The sequence below is a fragment of the Anopheles funestus genome, chromosome 3RL, assembly GCF_943734845.2.
Source record: "Anopheles funestus chromosome 3RL, idAnoFuneDA-416_04, whole genome shotgun sequence".
NCBI lineage: Eukaryota > Metazoa > Arthropoda > Insecta > Diptera > Culicidae > Anopheles > Anopheles funestus.
Genome location: NC_064599.1, coordinates 6,150,199 through 6,177,989, shown reverse-complemented (window position 1 = coordinate 6,177,989; position 27,791 = coordinate 6,150,199). Strand labels below are relative to the sequence as shown.

The 27,791-nt window shown below is 42.0% G+C and overlaps 3 protein-coding genes across 4 annotated transcripts in view; 2 read left to right on the top strand and 1 right to left on the bottom strand.

Moving 5' to 3' along the window:
* Positions 1 to 64: 64 nt before the first annotated feature.
* LOC125771559 (nedd8-activating enzyme E1 regulatory subunit) lies at positions 65 to 2,024 on the bottom strand. The gene is made up of 3 exons (XM_049442284.1): positions 1,808 to 2,024; positions 938 to 1,742; positions 65 to 874 (listed from the first exon to the last, which is right to left on the bottom strand). The coding sequence occupies exons 1-3, from the start codon at positions 1,873 to 1,875 to the stop codon at positions 176 to 178; spliced, it is 1,572 nt and encodes a 523-aa protein (XP_049298241.1). The 5' UTR covers positions 1,876 to 2,024; the 3' UTR covers positions 65 to 175.
* A 222-nt stretch (positions 2,025 to 2,246) lies between these two features.
* LOC125771558 (transcription factor 25) lies at positions 2,247 to 6,153 on the top strand. 2 transcript variants are annotated; one of them, XM_049442282.1, is made up of 5 exons: positions 2,247 to 3,078; positions 3,254 to 3,714; positions 4,054 to 5,103; positions 5,178 to 5,330; positions 5,400 to 6,153. In XM_049442282.1, exons 1-5 carry the CDS (start codon positions 2,914 to 2,916, stop codon positions 5,803 to 5,805), a joined length of 2,235 nt encoding a protein of 744 aa, XP_049298239.1. In that variant the 5' UTR covers positions 2,247 to 2,913; the 3' UTR covers positions 5,806 to 6,153. The 2 variants fall into 2 exon arrangements, with proteins under 2 accessions (XP_049298239.1, XP_049298240.1); XM_049442283.1 differs by having other exon boundaries at positions 2,249 to 3,078; positions 5,403 to 6,153.
* A 6,012-nt stretch (positions 6,154 to 12,165) lies between these two features.
* The window catches only part of LOC125771615 (uncharacterized), a 45,518-nt gene continuing 29,892 nt past the window's right edge, over positions 12,166 to 27,791 (top strand). The window contains exons 1-2 of the mRNA XM_049442406.1: positions 12,166 to 13,018; positions 21,174 to 22,344. Coding sequence (XP_049298363.1) covers positions 22,268 to 22,344 — 77 coding nt within the window. The 5' untranslated portion in view covers positions 12,166 to 13,018; positions 21,174 to 22,267. The remainder of the gene's footprint in view (positions 13,019 to 21,173; positions 22,345 to 27,791) is intronic.

Below are 27,791 nucleotides of genomic sequence, written 5' to 3'. Positions count from 1 at the left end.
CTTCAGTAGCAAACGGTTAGAAGGATTCAACTGGAATGTACGCAACAATATTTTTCCTCCAATCTAATTTCTACGCGAAATTACTTTATTTCCTGACAGATCTAAAGTGAAACACTTCCCGTTAATGTGAACTGTGAGTGTGTTCGAAATTAATCACACAACTAACGCTAAAGAATTATAATTTATAAGTTTCAGTCTGCGAGGTTGAACCATCGTAGATGAACGTATTATCGAACGGTCGATACTGTCGCGTTACCAGCTTAATCAGCTCGTGTGCAATGCACCCTCCCAAGTACGCAGATATGCTATGTATTTCCGCGCCTCCATATCGACATATTTCGTATGCCAAATCATCGCTCAGCGGTGTACCGATGCCCCATTCACTTAGCATCTTGGCGGCAATACTCTTCATACCGGTCGTGTCGGATTCCGTTCCGCTCTCACCCGGCAAAGAACCATAGTCCGCCTGAAACCGGTCTAATGCACGCAGCACAATGTAATGGCCCATGAGCGAGTTGGGCGTTTCCAGTACGCTGGCAATGTGTGACGAGCGATGGTAACCCTTGTCAAACTCGTCCGTAATCTTTGTACCACGCACAACCGCTATGTTGGCCGCTTCCCGACAAAACAACCGGACGTCCTTGTCGGTGATAAGATCGTTCGGTTTGTTTAGCTCCTTCAGCAGCTGGCGAGAGCGGCGAAACACAATCTCGGCATCGTGTGCTGCCTGAGCACGGTACACAGTTTGCAAGCTGATGTACGAGCTCGTATCGGCCGTCATATCGGGCAGAACACCGGGAACTGGAAGCAAACCATTTCCCTCATTGTCTACAAAATCTTTCAGTGCGCGTGCCATAATCCAGAAAGCGTTGCTCTGCAAAAAGAGGGAAAAGCTTGATAAAGGAACTTCGGTTACATGTTGCTCTCGAATCATTACCTCAGTATTTACGTTAACACACCGATCATCTTGCAGTATTTCGAGCACGGACGACGACGGCTTTCCTCCACCGAAGCTTGAATTAACCGCTTTAACAGCTTCCTCGAAATTCTCTTGTTCGCCGTTCATCTTCGAACGGATCAGTTCTCTAAGCTCGGATTTTTCACGATAGGTCGACGGATAGCGTCCTTCGTGTGTGTTGACCCACTCTTGCAAAACTTTATACAGCACAACCAACCACGGAGTTTTGTTGGTAATTTCCGTGTCTTGCATGTGTTTTTTCAATTCCTCAAATGGATGTTCTAGCCGTAGGTCCGTCTGCTTGTTGTCCGGATGCGTTTCGATGATGCAATGTTCGCGTAACTGCAACCTAGCCACACCATAAAATCCAACGGATCGTGCAACGATTAGCGGAATGTTCTGTTCCCAAAGTACATTCGACAAACGCATGATTGTCCGCTCGCTGATGGAGGTCGCCACTACTACGTCGAAACTGCGGAAAAAATCCGGCTGCCCATCGATCAGCTGTTCCACGTGCTCGTCTAGGTAATCTCCATTGACATCGGGATTCAGCTCCTGCAGTAGCTGCATGCATCGTTTCGCTCTCGGTTGTCCAACTGAATCAAGATCGAGGAAAAAGTTACACCCGACATCTTCCTCCGTGACGGGTCGATGATCCACAATAGTAAAACCACCGATGCCGGGCAGCACGATGCCCTTCAGTATCTCAGTACCGAGGGCCGTTCCGTTGATGAGACAGATTTGCGCGTTTTCCAGCACCGTTTGACCATGTTCACCCCAAAGTCTGAGTACAGAAAAAATAAAACTCAAATCAGTATGTGAGGCTGTTGCAGCTCCCACATTACATACCTGATTTGCCTATCATATTTGCGACTTTTGTCTGACAACTCGGGAGATTTCGGCGCAGGTGAAGACATGGTGTGAATATTACTATATTGTACGTGCAACAGCTCACCAAACGCGCGTAAAATTCGCAATGTTCCCAGTAGCCACGGAACCGGTATTTCCTTTGCTTGTTTTGCAAAAATTTAGATGGAATGTCAAAATAACTTCTCCCGTGCGCTGATGGCGGTTTGTCAAAATAAACAAACCTGGTGAAAAAACGTGCTACCAACCTCGGATATCTTGCATATTCCATTGCGCTAATCATAAAATTGGTTACCCATTTTCTTTATTTCTTGCCTTGTATCGATATTCTTTTAGTAATTCAGACAAATTTATCCCCAGCTAGAAATACTTTTTAAATTGAAAGCTTACACAATTTAACAAACCGCACAATGGGAACGTACCAATGCAAATGTTTGACATTACGCTGAGCTTTTCCTCATCGCACGAAGAAATCATACTGACTGCGCAGTCAAATTCGGAAGCCAAGAAGATTCGTGCGAAAATATTGTAGCCTCTCCCCGCTAGTGCGTACGGTTCCGTGCATCGATCGCCAAGACGCATTAGTTGTTGGTCCGTATATTAACTGAACTGCATATCCTTGCAGTGGTACACATGACCCTGTTGTGCATATAAACAGAGCCACGAACGCGGTCACTGTGTACGCACTTTCCAGAACTAGCAAAATAAGTGTGTTTGAGACGATAACAAATGGGATAGTGTTGTGATTAACACGCGAATCTGAAACGAAATCGGAATTGCCAACCTCTGCCTCTGTCCTGTGTCGTCATATTTGTTGTGCGTGCTGTTGTGTAGCCGCTGACGTCGGCATCATCTGGTAGTGCAGTACAGCCGAAGATCCAAGGGGCAACATAGTGTTCATGTTCGCGAAATTTTCCTTCCCATCTTGAGCATACTTTCTCTGCCCATTCCCTGTTCCGAAGTGTACCCTTGTTGCCTTTTTTCAAAAAATTACTTGAGTCGTGCAGCGTGTCAAACGTCGTAGATTCATTGAATTCCTTATTCGACTTTAAGTTCGTTGCAACCGCGTGTTGCATGTTGAGGGCAAGATGTCCTATCGAATTCTGCGCAAGCTGCAGGGCAACGAGCTGGAGATAAAGGAACAGATCGATGAGGTGTCGGATGGTGGCGATGCCGATTACGACACCAACAGTACCAGCAGTCAGAACCGCAACAACAACAAGAAGCAGCTCAACATCAATCGATACGATCTGGTACGGTCTGGCTGACGGGACTGGGAGAAACAACCATGCAAAGATGTGTTGAAAGAAATCGTGTGAATGCTATTTTAATTCCTTTTTTTCTTCCATGGAAACTTCGAAATGCATCTTTAATTACCGTTGAACAACATTTCACCTCGATGGCATCCTTTCGTTGTGGTCGTATCAGCTAAATCAGCAACAATCGCTGTCCGAGAGTGAGGTAAAAGAGGACGATAACGATGAAACGGAAAAGGACGTAGCGGACGGACCGGTCAATGTGCATCTGGCTGAGGCGAAGAAGCGCAAGAAAAAGAAGAAGAAGAAGACGGGCAAATATATCTCTAGCTCGGCGCGACGCAGCAGCGAGGACAATGCCGACATTGAGGACGATTTTACGCGCACGGTAAAGGAAGTGGACAAATTGTTTGGTAATTTCCCGCGCGACTCGGACCACCACCATCATCACCATCATCATCACCACCATCACCATGCTGAAGGAGGTGGTGTGGCCAGTGATGGTAAACCGGTGGGTCCGGTGGTACCCGGTGGTCTGACCGGCAAATCGTTGCTGAATGTGCAGCATAAAAATCTGAACCCGCAGTACGAGATGAAGCGCATGTTCGGCAGCAAGGTCGTCGGTGATCAACAGTGAGTATTGAGTAGGCGTCGATTGGTGCTTGGCAACACTGGCTCTGTGGTGCTGTGCGAAAGCCGGTGCAACAGGCTGTTGTTTGTTGTTATTTTAACCCTTCGCTGTCATTGTGTTTGAGTGCGGGGTTAAACAGCTGAGTCTGTGCTACGGATTTGTTTATTTGTGTTAATGTGCCTTACTAAAATTGAAATTCTAAAAACCCTCGTGAAATAATATTAGACACTTTTAGGAAAGTGTACACCAAATTGTGTAATTTAGTGTTTAGTGATGAAACAGTGGTCGGGGGGCTGTCCCCATAGAATTCTAATAATGGTTCCGTTTTTTGTGTCTTTTAGAAATAAACGACGCAATGCCCGTGGTGCGTCAAGGCTACAAAAGTCAACCTATTTGGTGAACCCGAAAGACTCCTGGCCACCGGTTGGCAAATCCGGTATCTACATGAACTTGGTGCAGGCACCGGAACCGACCACATCTACATCCGCAACAGGTCCGAAGGCAATCTTTGACAAGAACGTGATCTACTTTGCGTTCGAGCACAGTCCCTCGTACCGGCAGGTGCAGCAAAAGTTTCTCGATGCCGTCGAGAGCATGGACTCGGAGAACATCATTCACATCATCAACCAGTACCCGTACCACGTGGATTCACTGATTCAGCTGAGCGAGCTGTGTAAAATGAGCGATGATCATGCAATGGCTTCGGAGCTGATCGAACGCGCCCTGCTCGCACTCGAGTCATCTTTTCACACGATGTTTAGCCTGACGCAGGGCAACTGTCGGTTGGATTATCGGAGGCAGGAAAATCGTGCGCTCTTCATCACGCTCTTTAAGCACTCCCAGCATCTGGAGTCACGGGCCTGCTCTCGGACCGCTCTAGAGGTAGCCAAGTTGATACTGTCGTTCGATCCCGTTAACGATCCGCTCGCCATGATCCTGATCGTCGATTACTACGCAATACGGGCGAAGCAGTACGAGTGGCTGGTGACGCTGTACGAGGAATGGGACGCCACGAACAACCTGTCCCAGCTGCCCAACATGGCTTACTCGTACGCGATGGCTCTCTTCCATCTGAAGCGCCCCGAAGCTGCCGATAAAGCGTTACAGTATGCGCTGTTGATGTTTCCCGGTGTACTGCGTCCGCTGATGGATGAGCTGTCGATACAGGCGGACAGTCGGGTCGCGGGACACAACTATTTCGGACCGGGCTCGTACAATAAGGCGCTGGTAGCGCTTCAACAGCTGATGTCGCTGTACGTTTGCCGTTCAAAGCTGGTCTGGCGCGATGCAGAACTGTTGCCCTGGTTAGAACGCAACGTGAATACGGTACTGGATCGGGTAGACGCCAAGGAAGACGTCATTGCTGAGTATTCTACCAAGCGAAGCCAAAGGTAGCGTAGTGTGAAAAGACTCCATATAAAATGGTGTCCAATACAAGTGTGTTTAATCGATTTCTATCAAACAGGTACGCAAATCCACCTCGGCAAGTGCTTCGTCACATTGTGCTGTCGGATTTTAAGGAAAAAGTTCCGCTAGCTCAGTTCATAAAGAAGGAAACGGATCCCATGTTAATGTACGATCCTCTGCCTCCACTGGATTCCATCAACATCTACACCAGGTGCGTATGATTGTTTCTGTATGAAAACTATGGTTTCCACTGTACGGTTTGTTTTCTTCTATTGTTCAGCAGACCTACTTTGACGTCGAGCACCAATCGGGCTTCGAACGATCCGTTGCATCTCTTCTTTCAATCATTGCTTCCTAACTTCAACGCTCAAGCACAACCTGGCCCACCGGCTGCTCCTCAACAGCCACCGCAGGCTAATAATGCTGCAGCAGGTCCCGCTGCAGTTGCTGCTGCCGGAGGTGCGGCTGCCGGAGGTGCTGCTGCCGGGGGTGCGGCTGCTGGTGGTACCGGTGCCCCCGACTGGGACCTTCTAAGCATGGCAGCCTACAGCAATACGCTTGTTACGATCGTGGAAGCGATGCGTGAGTTCCTATCCGGTATACGTGCGCTCGAGCGACCAAACGATGCGGACGTGGATGAGGCGGAAAGCAGCGAAGAGGACGAACCGAATGATTTTCTGATGTAAACGACCAGGCGCCTCCATCGACAAACAACACGGAAAGAACTGCTGAAATGCTAACAACGTAATCTTATTCATATATCTACAAACATAAATATGCGCTGTGGAATGGCAACGGCCGATAAAGTTAGTCATTAGTGAATAGTTTCATATATCGCTGCCTCTTTCGGTTAGGTGTGTATTGTCGGAGTTCAGTTTTCGATTGTGTTGTTGAATGATGCAAAACAAAACAAAACAAAAAAAAAACACCTAAAGTCCCGCCAGTACGATAGGATCGTGCTATATGTGCGGGGTTAGTTTTGTAAGGGCTTAAAACATGTACTTGCGTACTTTATACTGTTTCGAACGAATTTTCGATTAGCCGCCTTGCACCGATTCATGCGTTGATGGATACGGATAAATTAATGTATTTGCGCTATGCTAGGTTGTTGTTGTTTCGCATGCTTAAAAATGGTTATCATTGTCCTTGTGCCGGAAGGAGATTCGCCACTATTCGACTACACCTACTAAATGTTGATTTTACAATTCGCTCATGATGGTGATGGGACTTCAATTACATAAAAAACCTTTATTCCATCGAAGAATGCATTGCGCATTAATTTTTGGCCTGCATGTGTTAACAGCTTTGGACGCATTTAACATTATGTTATCTTAAATACAATGTTTGTGTATTACGTTCAACAAGTAAATGTTTTGTTTGTTGTATTTTTGCTTGTATACTACTATTTAGGGAACACCATTCAAAGCCGTCTCTATATATAGACGCTGTGTTACAAATAAAAAATAAATCATATTTTCTTCAGAAATAGGTGTGTCTGTACAGCAGTTTCTAATAAAAATCATTCGCCTGTGCAAAGTATATTGAAATACATCCGCTCGACAAGTGTGTAAAATCATCTTATTTGTAAAAGCTTCTGCGAGATAACGCAAATTAGCGACAAATGCAACATCACGCATTTTCTACTTGATTGTACTTGTGGTGTAATGGAAAACAAAAAAAAAGACAGCAAATGTTGAAACAGATTCATAATCAAATAAAGTCTCACTACCACCACACTATGAGTGGTTTTTGTTAAAACAAAGAGAGGAAAAATTTACATTAACTAAATTCAAATAATATTAAACGTAATAGAAAGGGAAAAGGATTGTAAAACAAAACTTGTTTTCTTACGAACAAACAGAACGTATCATTAATGATTGAGAGAGAAAGATGTGAAAACGAAAGCAGGAAAATAAACAAATTAATAAACATAGCAATTACTAAAAGGAATTGAACATATGGAAAAACAGAAAAGAAAGAAAACAGAGAAAAACAGATAATGGAGCTAGAAGTGGAAATGTAAGGAAATGGAACTATTTGATTCCGTTGATTTCTAAGGTAATAACCAAAAACCACAACTGTTAGTATGATACATGCAAACGAAGGTGATAATGTCGCGCAATATAGCAGCAGACTTTTTGCATATTTGTAAAGCAAATCAATTGGAATTGACCGTAAACAATAGAACTAAACATCCTACGCAGGAGACAATTCGCGAGTTTAAGATTTTTCTTTTACATTTTTAAGTTTAAATCTTTTCTCGAGGTGACTTTATGTTTATCTCTTTTGTGTAGCAAAAAGTGTTAACTAGCACAATGCTTTTCTTCGTTTAGGATGAAATATTTATGTAATAAACAACAAAAAACAACTAAACACACAAAATGTTGACTTTTACAGTATAAAATAATGTGTAAAACAGTTTGAATAAACATTCTTGCAAAAAATAAACCGTTTCCTTTTCGAATGCATTTCCGAGTTAAAAGAGATCAAACCAACAGTTCCGTATAAAACAGATGAAAACCCGATTCAATGCGAACATTCAATTATGCAGGAAAATTGCAGCATTAAAATGTATCCACATTGAGAAGCTCATAATTAGCCTCCCCCCGTTCAGTAGAGTGAGGATTAAAGCACGGAACAAAAACTCCACGTGAGATAATCTGTGGACATAATTACATATTCATGTGGAGGCGAAAGTTTCAAATTGAAGATGGGACGACATTATTATCATTCCGTACGATGTGCCGTACGAGCGCGGGGCATCACGATTGATTGAATGCCCTCAGGGCTGTGTGTGTGTGGGGTGTGGCGCCATCATCATCATCATCATCATCATCAGCTTCAGTGCTGGCGGCAGTAGCATCGTTCGGGTTTATGATTAAACAAACATTCCATTAATTCGCTTCCTCGGTCCGATCTCGTATCTCATTAGCCTTTCGTGTCTGGTTTACGGCAAAGCCAGCGGTCCACACACACACACCGTTTGCTGCCAGCGGCGTCGTTGGTCCGGGAACGATTAAATGTTTGTCAAACGCTTACGCTCCAAAGTGAGCAAATGTTTTTACTCCACCGAGGGAAACCGAGGTGGGCAAGCTTCGGCTTGAAAGCCCGTTGGAAGAGGAAATGAGAACAGCCGAGGTCGGGAACAGGCAGAAGCATTTGTTTGACAGTAATGATGGCACTTAATTTTAAGCACCAGTGTGGAATGTGTATATGCACATTGGGTGACACAGAATTAAGTGTTGGAATTTATATGGAAGTGCATTTGTAAAAAAAACAGGTGCTAAAGGGCAGTTGTAATTTTGCTCTGAAAAGGATTGAAAAAAGTGACATCCAAACGGAGAAGATACCGAAGAGAATGAAAAGAAAGGAAATTAAAAGAAATGATAAACACATGAAAGAAGGAACCATCAGAAACAACAATACTGCCGGAGATGGTGTTCGCGAAAGAATGGTTGTTTACCATTAAATATTAAGCTTATTCTACTAAAAAAGCGGAAAGCTTTACCACTAACGTTGGGAAGGATAATGGCTTACCAACACGCCACCTTCATTCATTCCAAAGCGCTTTTGTGGTCGCTTACCGCTTACTAAATTTACCTACGGACTAGTGGAAAATGCAAACCGGGAAAATGGTTTCTTCCTTTCCCGTTTTTAGAAAATATTTTCAATGGCGACTGATTCGCCTGGTCGCCATTGAGTTGCGATGGTGAAGTAAAGTGGAAAGAGAAAAACAAAAAACAAGAGAGGACGATGGAAAGCTCCAAGTCGTCCTTGACGGTATGCAAACGATCGCCATCGTGTCGGGCAGTCTTTAGGATGCATGGCCATAATCTAGCCGTTTGCCGTGTGCAAAATGCACCGGAGCCTAAGTGTGTTGAGTGTTGTTTGTTTTTCTCTCTCGCAACCAATCGGGATTTGAAAACAGATCTGTGATGTTACATCGTTAGCAACAGACGAATTCAATTAGAAAGCGTTTGTTTAATGTTTTTTATATCATTTTACCCGAAAAAATTAATACATATTTAATATAAAAAAATCAACTTGAAAAGAGAAAAATATTATCGTTTTGGTCAATTTTATTACAAAACTATTATCGAACAATAATTAAGTTAACTATCTTAAGTGGAATTATTGGCTAACTAAGTTCTTATAGAACGGAAAGTAGAAAATTTAAAATGTTCTTCAATCTACACTTTTATCAACAGGTTATATGTTTTAAACAATTAACTTAATTATTAAATTCAATATGAAGGTTGATAATACGTACAACTGTAATTCAAGTGAAGGATTGGTCAAATTGAACGCTTCTAAATTCTTCCATTGTCTTTCCAATATTAGCAACAATATTATCAAAAGCGCATCAAAGCGGTCTTTATTTGTTTTTTTTTCTTTTTGTTATATCGAAGCCTCGTCCTACGCCATCCAGCCTCGCCATAATAATCGAAGCGTAGCAAACCGATACGCAAACGCTATCATAAAACCCATCAAATGTCGACATTGGGCACTGGGTCCGGTCAACGTGTAACGCAGCTGGCAAGCGGCACGGTTCGTCGGAATTGTAACTGGCAAACTGATCTATGGTGATTCGCCCCCGGGAGAGAGATGGGGTGCCGTAGTAAGGACGCACCAAACATTTCGGCATTGACTACGGCACACCGGAGGCCCACCGGGTCCGGTTGGTAGTCGTAAAAATCGCTCGATTGAAAGCCCATTTTCTTGGCCAAAAAACACCAACCGGACCGAGACCGATTGCGGGAAGAGGAACAGGGTGGAAAAGGTGGAATGGGCCGAAATTGGTTTTATTTGATCAATTTAAATTTGAAATTAATTTCAACTTACTTACGCGCGTTCGTTCGGAAAAAGTGTGCTTGGACGCTGGATCTTTCTTCTCCAGCTTCCAGCTCCAGTCCTCCGTCACAGTTCCATGCTTCCGGGATGGTTCGACTACCGGAGATTAGATTTTTGTTGTTGTTGTTGTTGCTCAGGGTTAATTTATGCTGCTTCTGATTGTGCGAAATGTAGAAAAACGCAAAGGAAGCATTATGATATGGTTCGATTCGAGTCTAGCTGCATCAAGATAAGAAATTAACGCATCATACTACGATGATTCACATTACACCTAGCTAACCAATTATTGCCTAGCACGAGACATAAATTATGTTTAAGTTCCCACCATTCTCAACCTGACACTGATGGTGGTGCAAGAAAAACGTGAGATTGTTCGGAACCTGTTTTCGTGCGAATGGCAAAAAATCGACACGCAGTAGCAGCACGCTTGGAGTACGGCCGGACGTGGTTTGAATTCAATTAATTTTCTATTTTAAGCTGCTTCTTGCTTTGCGTTTATTTGCCTTGCCTTAAGAGGGAGAAGACGAACGAGGCGGGCCCTGGTTACGTTTATCGTTATGAGGTACGCATCATTCAACATCATCGGGATCGTATTTTTTTTTTTAGTCATGAGACGCACGAAGGCATCAACATTATTATCATCCGAAATGTGTGCCACTGCTGTATCTTCCCTTCTGCTCTATCACCTCCTTTGTCCGTCAAAGAACATATTTTTTGTAAGTGTAACTAAAATGATACGAAAAAATATTTAAACGAGAGATGTAGCAGATAGAAGGAGAGAGACATTCAGCAGGATCTACTGATGATGGAGCTCTTGTTAGGTATTTTTTTTCTTTTGCAGCATCGGTACCATCAGTATGTTGGCCTTATTTATGACCATTCTGAAGACACGCGTAAGAATGTAAATTGGTTTTACGAGTTGGAGCGTTTAATTGATCGCGTAACAACGAATCTTTTCTGTCTGTTTTACTGGGGTGAAAGGTTGCAATAAGTTTCTTTTCGCTCAAATAATGCTTTAAATGAAAAAAAGAATTAAAAATAGCGAAAAAATCTTTAACCTGTGTACGGTAAATGCCACCAATGACTACATTTTCTTCTTGGTCGGTCATGCCCTCAGATGTCTGTGTCGGGAGTTATTCGACGAACCAAGTTCCATACCCTGTTTGAGAAAATGTAAAATTTTCCTCATTTTTGCATCAAGTTTTGTCTATAACTCGGTCGGTATCCAACGGATCGCCAATCTTTAACCTGTGGTCGATAGATGGCACCAATGGCTACATTTTCTTCTTGGACGGCCATGCCCTCAGATACCTGTGCCAGAAGTTATTCGAGGAACAAAGTTCCATACCCTATTTGAAAAAACGTAAAATTTTCCTCAATTTTTTCCTCATTTATAAATTGATGTATTTTAATGCGAATTTGTTGCAATAAGTTTATTTTCACTCAAATAATGCTTTACATTGAAAAAACATTAAAAAATAAGAAAAAAATAAAAAAAAGTTTTTTACTCGAAAATTTCATAAGGCTTACCCCTTACGATTTTTTTGAGAAATTTTGCAAAAAAAATTAAATTGATTTATTTTAATGCCAATTGGTTGAACAAAGTTTCTTTTCACTCAAATAATGCTTTAAATTAAAAAAAGTAAAAGATAGTAAAAAAAATTAAAAAATCTTTAAATTTGTCATCTCCTAAGGCTCATTTTTGCAACAAGTTTTGCCTATAACTCGGTCGGTATCCAACGGATCACCAATCTTTAACCTGTGGTCGATAGATGGCATCAATGGCTACATTTTCTTCTTGGACGGCCATTCCCTCAGATACCTGTGCCAGAAGTTATTCGAGGTACCAAGTTCCATACCCTGTTTGAGAAAATGTAAAATTTTCCTCAATTTTTTCCTCATTTATAAATTGATGTATTTTAATGCGAATTTCTTGCAATAAGTTTCTTTTCACTCAAATAATGCTTTAAATTGAAAATACATTAAAAAATAAGAAAAAAATTAAAAAATATTTTTTACTCGAAAATTTCATAAGGCTTACCCCTTACGATTTTTTGAGAAATTTTGCAAAAAAAATTAAATTGTTTTATTTGAATGCGAATTGATTGAAATAAATTTCTTTTCACTCAAATATTGCTTTAAATAAAAATAAGAATAAAAAAAATCTAAAAACTTGAAAATTTCCTAAGGCTATAGACTTTGCTTTTTTGGGGTAATTTAGCAAAATTTTATAAATTGATTTAGATTTAAAATTGTGCTAAACGATGCTTGTAGATACTAAAAGTATCGATATCGAACGATGAGAAAGATATTCTGAATAGAAAAATTGGCTCAGATATCCTTTGTTTACATGCTGGACGCATTCGCAAACAAACTTATCGCATACCATCTCTTCATTCCCATTTACCCGGTCACATTAAGCGTGGAAGAAAACGAATCGATCAAAACTCAAACTTTTATCGACAACAACACGCCACTGACCGCAGCATTCTTCACATGAAGCACAACCGTAACCGCACCACCAGTGACAGTTCGATGAGAGGCCCTCAACAGCTCAACAATTAACGAACCGACCAAGAACGAAAACAACGAGTAACCTCTCACACGATCCCATTAGTAGCAGCAGCCATAGTGATAGTAATAGCTCACACAGCGTTTCGCTTTCTCACTGCTCACCCTATGCGTGTGAGTGCGTATTTCGTTCACCTCACAATCGTCGTTCGTTGGGTTGGCGTTTGTAAAAAGGGGAAGTTAGCTCTCTTTTATGTGTTGTCTTTTTCCTTTCACATCTACCGAAAACAAGCGGAACAAACAAATTTCGTTGCCGAGCACGTGAACGTATGTACATATGCTTTTTATCCGGGAGCATTGGACTGTGCGTGCGGATACGAGCGGATAGCGATGGCCGGAACGATAGTGAGAGTGAGAGTGAGTAACAACAGCCCACATCCTCGAGATTCGGGATCATGCGGTCGGTCGCTCGTACGCTAGTGTCAGACAGCGAGTAACCTTCCGTCGTTGCGGTATATTCGGTCGCGCTGCGCTAAGGTCTCTCTTTGCTCGAGTGTTTTTCTTGCCTCTTTTTTATCACGGTACCTTTTCTCATCTCCATTCCCGACCACCGTCTCCGTATCACGCAAGAAAGTTTGGCAAGATTTTTCACCACACATAAATTTACGTTCACTTACCTTGCGTTATCCATTAAGAAGATTGTGTTTGTGTCTGTGTATGTGTTTGTAGACTGCTGGAGTACGCACGCAGGCAAGGGAAAATTTACTGTCGAACCGTGATTTGTGATGTGGTTTAGAATGTGCTGTGTGAAAAGGCAAAATCCCCGTATCCTTCTAGTGAACGCCTTTTTCATACAAAACCATCAACAACGACACCGTGCAATGCAACGGTTACTAGAATGGGCATTGTAAAATTTGTGGTTACAGCGCCCTTTCGTGTGTCAGTGTTTCGGTTGACAGTTGCGATGATAAAGTGATAAAATATCCAACCCCTCTCCCCCCACACCACCCTCCGTGAGCCGTTCTTTGCTTCTAACAAACGTGGAAAAAAAAGTTTCAACAAGCAACAATACCGAAAGTCTGCGGTTTGTGGGTTCTTAGTGCGTGTTTGTGTAGATTGCTTTTTTGTTGCTCCAAGAAATTTATAAAAAAAAGAAGCAAAAACAAATAACAGTGTTTGCGAAAAAAGGGTGAGGCACTATAAAACATGATACACCTAAAAAAAAACCACAACCGCTCGACAAACTTTGCACGAGAGACCACTCCGTGCGAAGCTTTTTATCCCTATGTGTACGCATGTACTGGTGTGGCGTGCGTGTGAGTGTGTGTGTGTGACGTTGTGCGTGTACTTGTACGTGGATAAGTGCAAAATGAATCTAGTATCCGCTTTCAAGGTGTGCCTGGGCCCGTTTTGAAGCAAGGCAACAATAAAGCAAAAACCGTAATCATTAAATAGCCACTGAACATGCCGCTGTTATACCGTCCCGAACTAACCGTGTAATGACCGTTTTGTGTGTCATTAAAGCATATTAAAAAGGATTCTTTAATATCTGTTCTATGTAACAACATGTATTGTATTTTTTATTTATTTTTTAAAAAAGTTTATGGAAAATTATTTTTAAGACCAACGAATTGTGTCCTATGGTGAAGCTTCCAAACCAAAAAGGAACACCCAAATCCAATCACGCAGCACCAGCATATCACGGTTATCGTGTTTGGCAAAAGATAAACCACAGAAGCTGAAGACGACCGTGCCCGAGCCAGGGTACCGAAAATGCCAAAGGTGAACGCCATTCGTACGCTGAAGCTGAGTGAACGAGCAGTAAAATGGCTTAATAAATTATGCTTTCCGTAATGCTGCTCACTCCACCCACAGTGGGAGCAGGGAAAAAGACCATGGAACCGCATACGGCAAATGCGTTACGGAAAACGGCGTACGATGGAGGCGCCAGGTGGTTGGTGTCTATCCCGCTGAGAATGGGAACAGGTGTGTCCGAACAATTGGTGTCGGTAGAGCAGAGTATTGGACACTTTGTCAAACGGATGGTTCATTTTTTGCTTGTTCTTTTTTTGGTACAATTTAAAATCTTTTGTTATCGTCCTGGAAAGGACATAGGCGTAATGGAATACCGTTCGCCTAAGGTGGCAATAATTATGCATATTTGCAAAGTAATGGTGCGTAACGATAGGAAGAATTTGCAGATTCTTAGATTGAAACGCCTACCTGCATTTTTGGCCTTTTTTGTTGTTGTTGTTGTTGTTGTCGTTACAGCGCTACAAGACGCCCTTGTCTTACAGACGAAGGACAGTGTGTAAGGGCTCGGTTTTTAGCCATTCCCAATCCATCGTATCCACCGTCTGGGAGAAGGAAAAATCCATCAAAAAGCAGTTGATTTACCGCTGATTTATTATTTCAAGGGAGAGGGAGAAGGAGAGAGAGAGAGCGCGAAAGAGATTATTTCCAATCGGGTGAATTGAAACTCTCTTTTATTATATTCTCTCGCTCTCCATTTTTTTCCTCATTTCCTAATCTCAATTTTCCGGCGCCGGTTTTCTGGTGAGTGATGAGAATTAGTCAAACTCCTTCAGACCACTTCACCACTCACATAAACGTGTGAGAAGTGGATGTGCGCTCACTTCACCACTCAAAAAAAACACGAACCGATCAGTGCACGAGTGTGATGAAGTTTGCGCGCGAGCGTATCGTTGCTTTTGCTCATCCTATTTCGGTACAGTGGAAGCCAACCCCATCGAGGGCATGTGTGTGCGAGAACACAAGCACAGCTGATGGGCTTTTGGGAGACATACAGCCCCAATCTTTCCGGCCCGTGGGAGAAACAGCGCAAAAGGCACGGATTATTTACTACCCCGTTGCTTGATTGCTTGCTGTTGGTTGTGTTCGGGGTTTCGTTGGTTTGCTCAGTTCGTCTGTTCGGCTGTACGTGAAATTGTACGGTTTGTTGTTCGGTTTCAGTGGTAGTGTAATGAGAGTTGAATGAATTTTGCCATGCGCCCTTCCCCTCCGCACTGGCCATGCCTTTGTTTTGGGGGAGGGGGAAGAAGCTGCTGCATTACGATTGCTTTGCCGGTATCGAAAAGAGCAAAAGGTCAACTCTACCCTGAGGGGCTTTGAAAAGGCGAGCGAGACCGATGACGAAAGGATGCTTTGATGGAGTGGTATAATTGGATATGATAATGCAATGCAGAAACTGGAGCTTGGCAAAGTTTGTTGCAGTTCGAGTTTCAGACTGTGATATTAATTAGATCACCCTCTGCTATTGCATAAACATTGAATGGCAATCGTTTTCATTCGAATGGAGACGCCCAGTAGCGTACAATGGGTAGCAATTTTTTTTGAGACTTAGTAATATTTCTTTTCTTATTGACTTTTGGCATTGTTTTAAAGTGAGAATAAATAAGTAAACTAGTTAGGAGCTTTGTATACAAAAAAAAATTATACAAAGAAGGATTTATTTAAACAACTCTGTTTTGAGATGGAGGCGCCTGGTACTTCACATATTGTGTGCAATAAAAACTCCATAAAGTTCGTAAATGTGTTATTACTATAGCAATAACATTTAAAAAAAATTAATCATTTAATATTGTATAAGTGTTGAAATTTTTGGTAAACTAATATACCAGCAAATTGTAAAAAACATAAAACAATTTGCAATGGAGACGCACGGTACTTGATACGAAACTGAACGATAGAAACATTTGTTACTAATACGATTATGTTGCATTTGTTTCAGTCATAATTATTTAGCCAATTTACCTTTATTTTCACCATTTCACTGCATCAGCGATAGTTTGGCAACCAACTATCATTCGTTTTCCATCTTCTGAGTCATTTCGATGGTATGCAATAAATAAAACCTTCCCACACGATAACACAAAAAAAACCCTTACAAACTATGTGGTGTTTGTTCATTTTGGTAGTTGCAACCCATTCTCACCGTTTTTACCGGGCTGGCTTTCTAGTTGATTGGCTTTCATCTGCTGCACCGCTGTTCGATTGGGAACAATTTGTTCCGAAACAGGGAATGTTTGTTTGCGCTCAATCCTACCATTTTGTTTTTTTTTTGCACACAATTTTTCCTTATCGATAGCATCCTGGCACTAGCCATTCGGGTACTGCAGTTTGACGATGGTTTTTGGTGCTCTTTTTTCTGGGTGTGTGTTTTCCTTCTCACCCTAAGTCTCGCTTTGCACACGGTAGATCAATTGGAACTTCAGCTATTAGGTGAATTTGTCTATTTTTTGTTGCTGGGCTAATATTCCCTTCATTTTACCAGAATAGAACGACGCAAACATCCAATCTGCATTGCCAAAGGGGACATCGTGCAATGGTAATACAGATATTGGCAAAAAAAACAGAGTGCCGATAACCAAAACTCAACTGCAGAATGAGTTTAGTGTGAAACATGCACATGGGGAGTAAAAAAAAAAACACACACACACACACAAATGGACAAAAAAAGGGAAATAAAACAACTCAACTACAAATATTGCCATCCGGATGGAAAACAACGCGCGTAACCGTAGCGCAAGCCGTGCCGTTCCGCTAAAAATAGAAACGCGTGCACGCTCGACATGTTTGCCTATTAATATAAATCGCGAACCGCGAAACAATGAACTATTGCAATGATCATGAGAATTGTTTTTCGGGGAACTCCTCCTAATCGTTTTGAGTTGAAACTGTTCACCAAAAAAAAAAGATCAAATAAAAATGTTAACCTGCAGCATTTATCAGCGGGAAAACAGTTTCGATAACAAAAAAGGCGAATGAAAAGGTGTGATAATTGAGACTAGATGACTGGTGTGAGAAAGAGTTTTTATGTTTTGCGTATGTTTCATATTAAGTGGAGTAATCAGAATACAATTTTTGAGTGTGTTTTAGACAAATTTATTTTAATGAATATTTATTTGTAGAACTAAAAGAGACTAGAAGGGATTTCTGTTTAGAGCCTTGTAGCTAAAATTATTTAACACAAATTTTGTAACCTAAACTTGCTAAAACTAAGTCACTTGCTACATCATTTGGACATTTTTAGGTTGAAAAAAGGCATAACGACACAATTGCAATTTCAAGTTGCACGCATTCAATTGCATTAGAGCAAAGCGGAACGCATCATGTCCCATAACGAAGACATTTGCTTCTACTGTCACTGCAGGGCACGGATGCGTCTTAGCAATGCATAAATTGAGCTAAATTATGCACCTGAACTGGTTCGAATTCGCAAATTCCCGTCCTTAGCACGAGTACCAAACTCACCTTCTTGCAAGCATCCAAGTCCTGTGTGGGTTCCAATTTGTCCTATTTCACCCAGCTTCTTATTTCATTCTCTTTCTTACCCTCTCGTTCTCTCTCTCTCTCTCTCTGTGATACCGATCGAAGAGGGTAGCTGCAACGCTACCTGCATCGGGACGCCAACTTTCCAACGGGCTCATAATTGTGCTGAGGCGAAGCAAAAGTTTTTTCATCGATTGGTGAGCGAAGAAGAATGCATATTGAGGGGATGGTCGACAGAATCATGGGATCATGAATATGTATTACTCTGCCTGTTAACGATAATTGAATTCATTTTCTCGTTGCAAAGTCTTCAGCCCCATCTCCCCCCCAATCCCGGTCGCCGGCGTTCCAAATCTGCCGTCCTGCGAACGTTTCATGGCATTTAAGTTTCAACGGCAATGGCGATTGTTACATGCAAGCAAAACAAAAGCGAAAGAGAAATCAAATCAGGTGAATCCGCCTTTTATCATTTTTGCTAAAATATCTCTCTTCCATTTTCACACATATCATTCGACGGAAGATTAAATGGCTGTCCTTCCCGTATGGACAGCGATATTTTATCATTATTCATAATGGCTTTTGGGCAAATATGTAATCCCCCCTTCCCGCCGCTCCGAACGATGCTCATGATGGCGATTATCGCCATGTTTGATAAGCACAGAGGCATATTGAAGCAGCTCATATATTGGAGCCACACAATTTCATAATGCGAGATGTTCCGACCTCTTGTCGCTTTCTTATCTACTTTGAGCTGTATTTATGAATACGATTCACTCGCGTTCGGTCCAAAATCGAAAGGTCACCAACGAACGGTGGGTTCATGTTGGGTTGTAGCTTTATAAACCTTCGGGGCGTTTGATCTACCCAGACCCGATCCGATCCCGTATCCCGATGTGATTGGCCATAAGCCGAACTGCATAGAACGATCGATGAAGCGAGAAAACGAGTCCCTTAATGGTGTTTCGCCCCCAAAAACCGTGCTGAATTTGATGGATGTATTTTTTAAGATGGAATGATAGGGAGAGAGAGAAAGAGAAAGAAAAAAGAGGGTAGAAAAAGGTAACAGAAAATGTGAAGCATATTTGCGTACAGGATATATTTGCCATTTATTGAAACTCTACCATAAGGTAATGGAAAAAAATACGTAGAAAGGCATTCATCCAGGGTGAGTGAGTGTTTTTTTTTGTTCAGATTTACCTACTCCTCATACCCCCCTTACCTCTTTCCTGTACGGTGATTATATGGATGTAAAAAGGGAATAGAAATCTAGCGTAAAAGTAATGAAATGCGACCAGACCACCAGGCCACATTTTATAGGCGATGGAATCACGAATCGAAAGAATGAGGAAGAAATCGTAGCTATGACGTCATTGTTGAACGATGCTATTGATCGAACAGAGATTGAATTGCGTCATTCTATGCGTTGGCGTTATGTTGCTTCAAGAATGATAGCAGCACCATTCAATGGAAGAATTATTATATTATCATTTACAGCATTTGGAATATTTGAGAACGTTGAACGATTTATAAAAATAAAAAATTACTTGAAAATTTTTATAATTTTTATAATTGATAAAAGTTTAATATTTTATGCAGTTTATCCATTCCAAGAGATCACAAAAAGTCTTGATAAGAGACTGATTTCCTTTGACACCTTGCCAAGATCTGGTGTTATTGAATTGCCTCATTGAATTGTTAACGAAACCAGTTTTGCAACTGCAACTGACAGTTTGAGATGGTTGTGAAATAAAAATCTACCAGAACCTGGCATAAATTGTGATGCTTACGGTATTACCGATGCAAGCCACTTGATGTTCTCCTTCTCACCCTTAGCTCACGGTGTCCATTTTGTTCGAACCCGATTGAAAAGCTCTAGACCACCGGCAAGCAATTACTGTCAACACGTCTCCGGGCTAAAGCTTAGGGCAAGGAAACGCTACCCTTCATCCCTTACCCCGTGGCATCAGCTGCATATCGGCCGCACAAAACCGTGGCAATAAATGTCTCAATCACTCTCACGTCCACTACCCACAACTGCGCCGTAATGCAGGGATCGCGCAGGAACTTTAGACATTCTTCAACCAAACCCACCGATCCCGACGTGCTGGGTTGAGCAAAACTTTTCCAAAGAAGAATTGGTGATAATTCCTTTCGGGCTGTGAGGTCTGCCAATAGCACATGTGTCGAAGCCATAGCTCAACAACGAATCGGGAGGAAATAAATAAAGCCAAGTCCTGGGAAGTAAAGGAAGGCAAAAGAAAAACCCCCGGTACGGAACTGAAAGCAGTAACACAAACAACCAAAAAAGGGAAAACGCTTGGGAATTCAATTCCGGAAAATATCCAACCTTCCGGTGCGATGTCTCGAAGGCACAGGAAGTAAAGATTTGACCGGATAGATAAGACCTAAAAAATAAATATTACTTACTTATGGGAGAAGGGCGCAGAAAGGAAAAGAAACGCCGGGAAAAGTACATGAGAAGCTGAGAATGAGAAAGTGGAAGAGTGGAACGCGCATATCTCAAGCGGTTCTTACCGCGGAACCGAAGCTAAAGTGGGAAAAAATGAAGCAAACGAACGTTTTTACCGCATAACCGGAGTTGCCTGATTCCTCGTTCCTGGTGCTATCAAACTTCCAACTCTTCGTTCCAGTTTTCCAGTGTGTTCTGCTATATAGTAGGAAGGTACAGCGATGCGGTGTATCTTTTTTCTTGGAAAAAGCAAGGAAAAAGTTAAACTTTTTACCCTTCTCCCCTCTGAACAAGGTCGTCCGCTAAAGTGGAAAAGAAACAACACAACTGGACTCGTCGCTGGACATGGTGGCAATAATTGGAACCAAGGCAGTAACCGGGGCAAGTGAAGTGCATGGCAGCCAACAGATAAAGCGCAGCAAGAAAGGGAAAGCAAGTGAGCGAATCCATCGTTCTTCTCCCGTCAATGTCGATATCATCACCGGAATGTGCGCGGTGTGTTTCGCCCACACTATTCACAAGGTTCGCCCGAAAGCTCCCCGGATGTGCTTGAAAGGATGATGATGGAGAAAGGAAATTTTTATGGCCATTTTTTTTCTCGTCTCCCACTTTTTTCGACCAAAGGTAGGATATCGAGTCGAGTGAGTGGGACGAAGCAGGATAAAAGACAGGAAAAGCGGTTATGGTTCGTACTACCGGTTGCAAACGTTGGTTACTTCCGGTTGTTCGCCTAGCAACAGCATACGGGGTGGTGTTTTGTGGCTACTTTGATGTGAGATTTACTGCGATTGTTTAAATCAGCTGGTGTGGTTCGTTTCCCGGGTTTGCTCGAGTGTTGATCGTTTGCTCGGTTGGGATGTCGTTTCTTTATGGTCTATTTTATTAAGCTTTCACTCTAGTCTTTCTTAATGTTATATTCTGTTTTTCTAGATAACAAAAACTAAACTGTGAAAAGTGTTTGAAGTGGAAAATAAGTTACGAACATAAAAGTGCAAATGTCACCGAAACGCTTAATGTGTGCTTTTTGAAATCGTTTCAAATGCCGGAATAGTGTGTGCGGTTTGACCATTTTACACATCGTCACCTAATATTCCACCAAACCCATTTACCCGGTGATGGGTCGCTCAACATTTGCCCAATAAAGGGTGAACGGAAGCAACAAAAAAAACGGACCTGGTGCCGTGACCAGGATGACAAACGGTTGCATCGAAACATGCGGAAATTGCTAACGACCAGTTTAAAACCCGCCCAGCAAAATGAATCGCACGGCACAGCGTAAAGCCCACCGGGTGGTTAGTGGTAGAACAAAGCCAAGACACAGCCGTTAGGCGTGTTGCCAGGATAGGGAAAACGGGACGGTTCTTATTTTCGCGCCTCGGTTTTTAAATTGTTTTTTCGGCTTTTGCCTTCACGCCCAGCCTTTTTCTAACACTGTGGGATCGTGCGATCCGGCCTACCCGGTCGGCCATTGTGTCGGCGCTGTGCGTAAGTGATATTGTCTTCTCGTGGCCCTCGTCGTAACGCCCGTAACGCCACCCGGAAAAGCGCCAACATCAGCACGGGGGAAAAGAAAATAAAACCGGAACATGGAACGGAAACGAATTAAGTGTTGATGAAAGCAGGGCTGGTAACTTTTTTTTTGGTTCGCTGTGGCCAACTGCTGGAAAACGACGTTTTCGGTTCGGCCAGTGGTTCGGAAATGGTTGTGTGCTGTGTGCTATGTGAGTTCGTGTGCGTGTGCGTGTGAATTGGTGCGCATTATTTTATTCATATTTATTTCATCGTATTGTGTGCTGTTTCAAGTGTCAATGTGGCTGTGGAAGGTGGATGAGCAAATGGTGATGATGTTGGTTGCTTTGTAAAATTTATAACTCAACCCCTCACTGCCCCCAATACCCCACTAGCGCATTCTCACCACCCCACGGAAAGCAGTGCAGTTTTGACGCTGGGGTAGCAATCTTGAAAACGGCGAAAGAAAGTCCCACCCCGAGGGAGTAGAGTGTGCGGCGACTAATCGTGGGATTATGGCCGATCTTCAGGCAACGGTCGAGTTCGCGGTCGAGTTGTACAAGTTCTACAACGTGGATCTGTTTCAGCGCGGGTAAGTTTGACGCGAAATCCGTGTTTTATGCGTATGCTTTCTGAGCTAGGATTGGGTGCGAAGGCGTTTTATACGCCTTTTACAGAAGAAGAGGAAGAATTTTGTCTTCTGCTGCAGAACGCTTTAGTCACAAAAAATTTAATAAAAACCAGAATTCTCTTTCCTGATTATTCCCCATTGAGCGACTTCAATATTTATGTCATTTAATCGAAGTAATAACAAAAAAATTAAAATTACTCACAAGACAATTCAAACATATCAATTTTAAAACTTCCTTTTGATTCATTTCTTAACTAAAAACGTTCTTAAAATGATGTTTTACTTATTTTCTTGTTTTGTTCTAAAGATACCATAAATAGTCTTACCATAGACATCATCGTACGAACAGACGGATTGATTTTCCAATAAATTGAACATCATTTTCTTAATCCCATAGTGCCAAGATTCCACAACAGGAAAGTCAGTTACTTAGGCAACGACCGTACCAATCGAAGGATGCAATCAAAGTCAATACGAAAAGGAAGCGAAGGATGCCAACGACAGGCGCAATCGCACCGTTGCGCTGTAACTTCGTTCCCAATCGATTCCCATTACGCCCGATGGCAATATCTAATTACAATTAAATTCCTTTGCCGACGGCTTGCGATGAGCGATGAATTCCTTGCGCAAAAACCGGCAAATGGGGAGGACGAGTTGTTCCTACCCCCGGGGGGAGGTAGCTATTGGCATTTTAATGAAGCGAATGCATAATAGATGTGACGGTCCTGGTTGCACAGTGTTGAGTAAGGTTCGTTAGCTCACTGGCTTCCTTTAATTTAGGCGAGCGTTACAAAATGCCGCCCTGGTACGTTACACTTGTACGGCAATAGTCAAGAACAATGAAAACGCTTTGAACATGCTAAAAAGATTTTTAGCGTTTGTGTCTGTATGGTAATCGAATTTTGTCATCGGGTGTCATTAAGCATAGCCTGTACCCAAATGACAGACCATCGATGCTCTCATTGAGCCCTAGTATCATTGGAGCAAAACACAAAAAACCAGGGTAAAATTTAAACCAAAATGCTTGACTTTTTAACATTCCATCTGCCTTCGGTTCTCATACATACTAGCCCACACATATTGCCCATAAAGCAGCCCCTAATGCGACATTGATTTATCGAGAAAGGACGACTATCAATCAGTGAAAGAGACAGACCATCTGTGCGGGCATCTGATTGCATGGGACGGAGTTCGGTTTGCAAAACAAGTGAAACGCCGATGCGTACTTGGCCATTTGCCCAAAAAACGGATCAGCGACAGGGGGGGCTTTTGGGCTGCTGAACTTTGACATTTGTCGGTCGTTGTACCGCTAGCCCAAGGTTTGTTTGTACGGACGCGCGCGCAGTGGATAAGGCCAGGGAAGCAATGGTAAATATTTGATCCAGCGGCAAAGGCATTTCGAAGACCGGATGAAAACCCGTCCAACTGATATTTCACATTCTCCATTCTTGGTAACGGGGAAAAGCTTCGATGCTGTTTTTGTATTGTTTCTGACATGCGTGCGTTTGTTGTTTAACGAAAGGAATACATTCAATTTCCATTTAAATAGCATTTATTAGAATGTTAAAAACAATAAACGAGCATGAGAATGTGTATCTTACTTCTACGTTTGCAAATTGTTTTCTTAAATTTGAAAAGCACATTGAAAAATATTGCTTAGAGTATTATGTTATTGGAAACTTTACGAAATCTTTTTTAAACTTTTCTTAAAATATCTGCTTAATTTCATGTGGTCATGAAATGGAATATCTTACAATTTGAATAATGGATTTTTTTTATATTTAAAAAATTCGTTTCCATATTTTGCATTCAAACATTGTAAAATCTTCAACCGTACGGTCCTCATCGTTCGAATATGTCAAAATCACAAATTCTCAACCATTTTGTTTGACTTCAAACCAATCTGCCCATCTGCCCATCCGGCTGTCTGTTTGCCTAACGCGAACACCCATTTGCATTAGAATTCTACGCGTTCCCTTCACAGCTTGGAATGCAAGATTAAACTCAATTTTCAAACCTATTGAACTAAATCAATATCGTGCACTTCCTGTGTCCGACATTTGGCAAACACCCGGCCACCAGATCACGAAGTCAACAAAGTCATGAAATTTCAGTACCAACGACGACGACGAAGGGGATGTACGGGTGGAATTACGTTTGCGTGCAGCGATTTTCCGCTTGCATTTTAAATCGGACATGGTTGGTCGCGTGTTCGCATAACTTTTTGCGATAAGTGAACGCAAATAGAGAGAGAGGGAAAAAAGGCTTTCCCTTCGTCCAGTTGGCCGCGTGTCTAGGTGATGTTATCCGATCGGGAATGGAGTTTTTTTTCCTCCGCTTACAACGTCTACCACCGTCGTCTGGTATGAATTGAAATGTTCATAGACTCAACTGCGAAGGGTGTGAAAACCTGCCCATTTTTACCTAGGCAATGGCACTGTTGCTTTGCCGGAACGCTAGGTAAACCATTTACGTTTGTCGCGCAACACCGCGACCCAGTGTTCATCCCTTTCACGCACCTGTGACTGTAAATGTATAATGAATCATCTGCCCCCCTGTCCTGTGGGTCGTACTCCAACCGGGTCTGTATATCCTTTCCGCTTTTTGTGTGCTGTTCTTTTACCAGCTCAAGTTACAACGACGACCAACGAGTTACAACGGGGCAGGAAAAAGCCACCGGTGTTCGGGCCGAGCCAGGGGGCCTTTGCAAAAGGGAAAAGTTTTTCTCATTAAAATTTATTTGTTTATGTTCAAGTGTAATCGGGTTGAGAGGTTTCTGTTGGTTCTGCTTACGGTTTCGGTTTCGATTGCAGGAAACTAGTTTATTGCGTTGGGCAAAGGACCGTGCCGAAGGAAGACAGTCGTCTACGTGTACTAAAGTGTATAAAAAAGTGTACACATTTTTCACTTGATGATTTTATTGTCAGAATTATGTGTTTTTTTTTCTTCTTCTCTTGTTTCGTTATTCGAATAACTCACCGTGGTTTAATTGATTTAACTTTAACTGAGATTTGCAGCGTTTTGTATGTCACATGATTTATAATATTGTTATCAAGTATTAAATAACATTTTTCAATTCTTTAGACAATTTAATGATTGTACTTACGGTTTCCCATATTATTATCAAAGTTTACTTCTTGTATATCATATTTTAATCAGAGTTCATTTAGATTTTTATACCTTTTTTAACATTTTTTAACATTTTTCGTACAGCTTTACTTGATATCTGTTAACCTATTCATGCCCATTATTTGAATCTCTTTTTTGGCCGGAAGTAACTTTAAACTAGCTTTTAAATCGACTTTCATCACATCACCTTCATTATTTTGTGCCGAAATGTGCAAAAACCCTGAACGGTACGTGATGCAAATGAATGGCTGATGTGTTCCGACAGCGTCAGACGAAGGGCCGCCCAACGGTGTACAAAGGGCCACACGCAAAAGTGAAAAGAATCCAAACTATGACTCCAAGCACGACCCGCAACGCTGGGCCGAAAGACGGCTGGCGGCCAGAAGCAATCGCGGCCATACAGCGGGTTCGAAGGAAAACGCGAAACAATATTGCGCCGTGATGTCCCAATTATCCGTTCAAGCTTTCGCGAACTCGGGAGCTCATTTAAAGTTAATGCAAAGTCACGCTCTACAGGGCTCAGCTACATTTTTCATTTCACTCACCTTTTTTGTTTTTTCATCACCCTTCTCCACCTCGCCCGCCGGAGGAAAGCCTTTACCCAGTTTTCAGAAAATTTTGTGCGAAAAGTAGTGTAACTTTTTTTGCTTCTTCTGTTGCTTTGTTTGTTTGTTTGTTGCACGATCCTTTCAGCACACCGGTGGCTTTGTGCTGTTGGCAGATTCGTTTCTTTACGTTCGAGGGGTGGAAAACCTTTTTTTGTGTGCGTTCTTTCGGTTTCCATCGAACCCATTAGCTACAGCCGAAGAAGTAAATGGTTTGAAAAGGAAGTACAAGAAAGCAGTAAGGATTAAAGCAAAAGTGTTTTTGGGGAGTTTGTTTAAGCAGTCAAAGTGAAGCAATGTGGGGAAATAATCCTGCACCTTGTTTTCCCGGTGGATTTGGAAGAATTTACTTTAATGTTTCATAACTTTCGTTCCTTACCACTTTGCTTGCTCTGGGTTCCATCGAGAATGTCTTAGCTGCTTAAGGAAACTGTATGTAATAATTTATCAAAGAATGTGAGTTGATTTCCCATTCTATTGCCACTGTCAGCCAAACACGGCTTAAAACCATTTATCATTTTATGTAACATCTTTTTTCATCAATAAACTTTTCCTTCCTATCATTCACTTCCAAATCGAATAGAGTCATCTTGTATGAAAAATGTTCTAATGGGGATCATTTAAATATTACGTAACATTGGAAGAGGGGAGGGGAAGGGGTATCGGGGTGTAAAAAAGGAAACATTTTCACCGACCCGAAAGTTTTTCTCATACAGGTAGTTCCAGAGATATCCTTAGAAAACGAGAAAATCCCGCGTATCCCGAATTTCCTCGTATGTCGAATCTCGATGCAATTTCTTATCAAATTGACAGTTATAGAATCAACTTCCTTCTTTGTTCCGAATGTATTCAGCTTTTTGGATGATATTTTTTTAATGAAAACATTACCAACACTAACGTACAATTACTTAGTTATTAAAGGGGAGCTTCCAGCGTTACTTTTTGTTACGTTAAGGAGAGAAGGGGTTAAAAATTGGCAATTTTTGCGTTACGTAATAATTGAACCATCCCAAAAATGTTATCTTCATCTCGCTTACTCGTTATGACACTTTTCAGTGATTCTATAAGTGAATTGCGTGTTCCACATCACCATTCGATACGATATGCTTGTTTCAGGTCAGCCCACATCTTAAACCTCGTTCACCTAATTTAACTTTTGCACTTTTTGGGTTAACATAAAACGAGAAACCGACAAAGTCTTAAGCAACCGACAAAACCTCGGGACCGAGATTGGATAGGTTTTGTAATCACGGCACACATGAAGCATCGGCCCGAGATGGGGGATATCGAAAAGGCTTAAAAGCGAACTCGAAAGGGAATTGTTCGAGCGAATGGAAAATGGGCTCTGGAGCGGGGGAGGGGATTTTTTTTTTGGGAGGGAAACAACGCCGGAGGCTGTGAAAAGGAAGGTTCGACCTCATTCATGTTTCATATTTGTACCCATTGTAATGGTTGTTTCGTTCGGAATCGGAGAATGTGGGAATGATTTGGATGCGAATGGTGGTGGGCACGTTACCAAACACGAGCCACTGTGCCCAGTAGACTACACAATGATGCAATGGCGACACTTTTGTCAATGTGACTGCGGACACGGTGACACATAAGTACAAACGAATCGGTGGAAAAGAATTTGTTAGTGATGTTCATTTTTCAGCTTCATTCAAGAGATTTCGC